The following is a 5,404-nucleotide window of genomic DNA, read 5'->3' as shown; positions in this document are numbered from 1 at the left end:
TCTCATTCTCCTGCCTCTACCTCCCTCAGTTTACCTAATTTTTCCTCTTTAGGATTAAGTCCCGTCCAGGCCCAGAGTGGTAAGCCATGACACCCTGAATCTTTCTCCCTTCCTCTCAGAGACTTCTTGTCACCCCCTTTTCCTTCTTCTAACCCTCTCTCTGCTAACACCCAGTCCCTGACTGTCCACCTATGTCACCCCTTCTCATCTCCCTGTGTCACTTTCCCAGAGTGCAGCTGCTCTTCCGTGAGCCCGGGCGTGCTGGCTGGGATTGTGCTGGGTGACTTGGTGCTCACCTTGCTCATTGCTCTGGCTGTCTACTCTCTGGGCCGCCTGATCCCTCGAGGCCGCGGCCGGGGCACTGCTGAGGGTGAGTGGGGGTGCTGGCCTGCTGGAAACTGGGGAGTGTGGGAAGTTTCAAAGGTCATGGATATCTAAAGGGCTGGGGGCTAAGGATGGGAGGGCTGCCTTGTGATTGCTGGTTGTTGTTTCTTCCCTTAATGCTGAGGACCCAGACAGGGCCTCCCATTTGTACTGCAAGTACTTCCTACCAACTGAGTTACACCTTCACACACACACACACACACACACACACACACACACACACACACACACACGTACACATACACACACACGTACACATACACACTGCAGTCTTCCAAGGCCAGAAGGTGGCACCAGATGCCCTGGAACTAGAGTTACAAGTGATCCAGCCACCCAGTGTGGGTGCTGGGAATTGAACTTGCGTCCGCTGCAAGAGCAGTGCCTGTTTTTAATTGCTGAACCATCTCTCAAGTTGCCCGAAGAGCTGGTTTTAAAACACCAAAACAGGGACAGTGGTGTCACATTCCTTTAATGCCAGCACTTGGGAGACAGAAGCAGGTGGATCTCTGTAAGTTCGAGGCCAGCCTGGTCTAGAGTGAACTGCGAGAGCTATACAAAGAAATCTTGTTTTGGAAAACCAAACCAACCAGTCAACCAACCAAACAACTGAACAGCACAACAAAATAGTCCCAATTCACAGCTTAGTCCATCTTTACATCCTGTTACACTCTGTATCCCTCTGCAGGGACCCGGAAACAGCGCATTGCTGAGACGGAGTCACCTTATCAGGTAAGAACATCAGATCTTTCTCTGCCTTCACTCTTGCCTGCTCCTAGTCCTGCTTGTGTGTGTGTGTGTGTGTGTGTGTGTGTGTGTGTGTGTGTGCGTGCATGCATGCGGGCGCGCGCGCACACACACACACACACACTACCCTTCCCAGCACCTTAAGGTACCTCTCCTAGCAACTCCTCCAATCTTGAAATCAAAGGAGGCATCTGTCCAACATAGTCAGAGATCAACCCTGACCTTTTTGCTCAGCCTCAGATGTGTGGGGGCAGATAGAGGAGCTCTGTCTTTGTTAGGCTGACACTGATCTGGGGAAAGCCTGGCCCTCAGTCAGACTGGGAGAAGCCCTTGGTGAGGCAAAGAAGTTAGTCTAAGTGTGGTGTTGCTAAAGAGAGGAGCTCCACCAGAGTTCTGGCGTTGCAGAAGCGCGGTGTGGGCATTGTCCATTCCTTTGAGCAGCTGGCCAAAGTTAGTGGCTCAGAAAACTCCACACAAAAAGCACAGTGATCCCAGAACTTGGGGGACAAGACGATGGGAAGTTTGAGGTCAACCTGGGCTACTGAGAAAGTTTGAGGTTAGCCTGGGCCACAGAAAGAGACTCTGTCTCAAAAAAAGGGGTGAGCCTAGGGGCTCGTATGGCATGGTGTGATACAGCACTTGCCTAGCATTTGCAAAGACCTTTATTTAATACCCAGCACCAAAATAAACATTAACGACAATTAGCACACTGTCCCAGGATTTCGGAAGCTCGGCAGGAAGACTGTGAATTCAGGGTCAGTCTAGTTTGTATATAATATCTCAAACATATAAACCAGAGCCAGGCACGGTGGCTCATGCCTTTAATGCTGGCATTGGGGAAACAGAGGCAGATGGATCCTTGTGAGTTTGAGGCCAGCCTGGTCTACCTAGAGAGTTCCAGGCCAGCCAGGGATGCAGCATGAAACCCTGTCTTGTCTTTTAAAAAAGAAAAATAAGCTCAAAGTGGAGTAAGATGGGAATGTGGCTCCGTCTACGCTCATCTGGCATGTACGAGGGCCTGGATTCAACCCAGTAAATAAAAAATAATTAATTCAAAGTAAAATAAGTCAAAGTTATATGTGTAAGGTAGGGACAGTGCAGGCTGTCATTGAACTCACTCCTAAATTCCATAATGTCATCAGTCATGTCTGCTCCCTCCCTGTCAAGACTCGTGTGTGTGTGTGTGTGTGTGTGTGTGTGTTTATGTGTGTGGTGTGTATGTGTAGCATATGTGTAGTGTGTGTGTGGTGTGTGATGTGTATGTTGTGTATGTATGTGTGGTGTGTGTGTGGTGGTTGTGTGTGGTTTGTATGTATAGCATATGTATAGTGTGTGTGTGGTGTGTGATGTGTATGTTGTGTATGTATGTGTGGTATGTGTGTAGGAAGGCCATAGGAGGACATCAAGTCTTTTCCTATTTTTAAAATCACATTCATTTTAGTATTTATTTATCTTATTTGTGGGTGTTTAGGGGTGGTAGGGTGCATCTGCTTTGGCAGCCATGTGGACATCAGAAGACAGCCCGTGCGAGTCCGTTCTCTCTTTCCACCTTGTGGGTCTCAGAACTCTAACTGGTTGTCAGGGTTCACAGCACGTGATTTACCCACTGAGCCGTCCCACCAGCCTCAGGACTCCTTCCTGGCCTCTGGGATAGAAGTGAGGGGCAGAAAACTCCTTCTTGAGAGAAACACACACCCAGACGTGTCCTGGCACCAGAGAGTCTGTCCTTGGAGCCATAGACAAGGCTCTCTACCTCCCTGCCTGCAGCCACTTTGGCCCATTCACCTCCCTGCTGGAGAAAGTTTTCTTTGCAGAGTGTAAGAATCTCAAGTTCGGTGCCTGGTGTGGGTGGTGCACACCTTTAATTTCAGCACCCTGGAGGCAGAGGCAGAAGGATCTCTGAGTTCGAAGCCAGCCTGGTCTACAGTGAGTTCTAGGTCGGCCAGGGCTACAAAGAGAAACCCTGTGTCAGAAAGACAAGCAAAACAAACAAACAGAAATCCTTGAGTTTGACCCCTGAAGGCCCAGAAGACTGCGAAGACTGTCCAGTCCCTGAGAGTCAGGAAATTTAGGGCAAAGTGTCAGCCTGATTTATTTAGCCTTCGGTGGATTGGTTGAGACCTACATGGGTCCGCCCAGCATCCTAATTGGAGAGACTGATTTGAAGCAATTAACAAAATCATTTTGGGAGAACATTATGGAGAGAATAAAGCAGGCCAATATGAAAATGGTGGGGTTGGGAAAGAGACTAGAAACCGAGAAATGTCCAAGAAAGACAGGCAAGGAGGAGTTGAAGATCTAGGGAGTTGGTGCTCCAGGTAGAAGGAACTGCACGCGGAAAGGCCCTGATGTTGGGGCAGGGAAGCAAGGGGAATGCAGGGCACATTTAAATAAAATTCGGATCTCTTTCATGATCTTAAGTTTAAAGAAGCTGCCAGGGACCTCGAAGGTCATTAGGAGGTTAGATTTTTTTTTTTTTGCTTGCGAAGACCACTCCAATGATGGCTTCTGTCTTTTTAGGAGCTTCAGGGCCAAAGGCCAGATGTCTACAGTGACCTTAACACACAGAGGCAGTATTACAAATGAGCCCACCCTATGTTGGTCAGCAACCTGATGCCTGGATCCAGTCATTCCTGATGCCTGCTCAACATGCCCTCCCTGGGAGCAGGACCGCTGGGATGCAGATCCACACAGTGCCCCCCCCCCATGAGATGTCTGACCTCTCCCCACTTCTGTCCCCAAATAAAAAACCATGACTGAGTTCTGCTATGTTGCAGTGGGGCGTTGGGTAACAGTGGGGCCCCAAGAATGGTATTAAATCAGGAAACAGCTCCCTGGGAAAAAGTCAGACGTTGGGAAGAACAAGACTAGAGGTATTTGAAAGCTTTATTCCAGTCTGGAAGGAGTGTGTTCCCAGGTACCCCCACGTGATCCAGGACGGGGCGGGTCAGAAGTCGCAGAGGTCAGCCTCTGCCAGGCATGTTGATGTAGACTCTGCCGTCGTCTAGTGGGTGGGGTAGAGGGAGCATGAAGCATGACCACCCACCACCCTTCCCACATCGCCTTCCTGGGAGACCCCCTGCACCAGGGGCTTCCTCAGGGGTTCCCCAGATACCTCCCCCAGGGTTTCCCAAGCACCTCCTCCAGGGCTTCCCCGGGGACTGCCTTTGTGGGACCCCCTTCCCTGGGGACTGCTACCTACTCTCCAGGCCCCACCCCAGAGTTTGCTCACCGTGGGCAGGCCTGTTGTGTTGGCGCATACATACAAACACCACCCCCACGATCAGGAGGGACAAGACCGCATCTGCAGCCACCAGGCCTGCCAGGAGCGGCAGGGACAGAGGCCCACATCCGGAGCAGGAACCTGCGGGTTAGAGCCCAGACCTGCAGGCAGCTGAGACCTTTCTCTTTGCCCACAGAAAGTCTTGTTGTCCCATCGTCGTCGTCGGTCCGTCCCCCCCTCCCCCCAGCCTTGCTCCTCCCAGCAAGATCCCGGAGAGAGGGTAGATTCCAGATTCTTTGGGATTAGGGAGTGAAATGAGAGAGGGAGCTTAGAGGGGCTGGGGAGTCACAGAACCCCGAGGGCTGTACCCTGGGCACACCAGGAATCTGTTAAGAAGAGTCTCTGTTCCCATCACTTCAATTGGGTGGTAAAGAGTCGAGATGGACCGGAAAGGGCTGGGATTGGGAAATGTCGCTAGACAGGGGAGTGCTGCGGATCAGACTTCAGAATTGGAGGCGGCTGCTGAAGTTCATTCCTCACCTGCTGGCGTCTGACTTGCAGTCACTGTGGAAAGACAGAGAAGGTGGATAGGGGTGGGGGGAGAAGTCCCCAACACGGTTGCAAGGCGGGTGGGATTCTTGAGACCTGAGCTCCACACTGGAGAGGTAAACGGGAAATGGGGCTTTCCTGGAGCACAGACAGTGACCAGAAAAGGGAACTAGAAGTCACCCAGCGATGAGAGGAGCGCACAGCTCCAGAACCCCACCCCCACCCTCAAGGACCCAGACCTTGAGACCCAGTGGCTCTCAAGAAAGAAAAGGGCACAAGGAGAAGGGCTTGCTCTCTGCACCCCAACATCAAATGGCAGCCTTTCTGTCCCCTCAATCCCCAACTGCTGGCTTCACCTTGGAGCAGAAGCAGGAACACGAGGAGGTAGCCTGGAGGGGTCATGGTGGACTGGGGCCTGAAGGGATCTGGCTAAGACTGTGGTCCAGAGAAGTCCTCAGAACAGTAGAGGAGAAAGAGAGGTAGCTAGAACGGATGTCACACTGC

The 5,404-nt window shown here is 51.5% G+C and overlaps 2 protein-coding genes across 3 annotated transcripts in view; one reads left to right on the top strand and one right to left on the bottom strand.

The window, feature by feature from the left end:
- The window catches only part of Tyrobp (transmembrane immune signaling adaptor TYROBP), a 4,449-nt gene extending 561 nt beyond the window's left edge, over positions 1-3,888 (top strand). Inside the window, exons 2-5 of one of the 2 annotated variants that reach the window (XM_075985476.1) lie at positions 53-79; positions 230-370; positions 1,070-1,113; positions 3,649-3,888. In XM_075985476.1, the coding sequence (XP_075841591.1) occupies positions 53-79; positions 230-370; positions 1,070-1,113; positions 3,649-3,714 (278 nt within the window). In that variant the 3' untranslated portion in view covers positions 3,715-3,888. The remainder of the gene's footprint in view (positions 1-52; positions 80-229; positions 371-1,069; positions 1,114-3,648) is intronic. The other variant, XM_075985486.1, reaches the window with a different exon arrangement.
- Positions 3,889-3,996: 108 nt separating this feature from the next.
- Positions 3,997-5,404, bottom strand: Hcst (hematopoietic cell signal transducer). Its single transcript, XM_075958197.1, has 4 exons — positions 5,257-5,404; positions 4,892-4,915; positions 4,361-4,492; positions 3,997-4,132 (listed from the first exon to the last, which is right to left on the bottom strand). Exons 1-4 carry the CDS (start codon positions 5,300-5,302, stop codon positions 4,092-4,094), a joined length of 243 nt encoding a protein of 80 aa, XP_075814312.1. The 5' UTR covers positions 5,303-5,404; the 3' UTR covers positions 3,997-4,091.

The sequence above is a fragment of the Microtus pennsylvanicus genome, chromosome 1 (genome assembly GCF_037038515.1).
Source record: "Microtus pennsylvanicus isolate mMicPen1 chromosome 1, mMicPen1.hap1, whole genome shotgun sequence".
NCBI lineage: Eukaryota > Metazoa > Chordata > Mammalia > Rodentia > Cricetidae > Microtus > Microtus pennsylvanicus.
Note: the sequence above shows the minus strand (reverse complement) of the source record. Positions and strands in the feature narration are given on the sequence as shown.

Coding starts and splice junctions, on each gene's coding strand:
- Hcst (XM_075958197.1), bottom strand. CDS start 5,302: ATGACCCCTCCAGGCTACCTCCTCGTGTTCCTGCTTCTGCTCCAAG. Junction 4,916..5,256: donor GTTCCTGCTTCTGCTCCAAG/GTGAAGCCAGCA, acceptor GTCTTTCCACAG/TGACTGCAAGTCAGACGCCA. Junction 4,133..4,360: donor ACACAACAGGCCTGCCCACG/GTGAGCAAACTC, acceptor CCCACCCACTAG/ACGACGGCAGAGTCTACATC.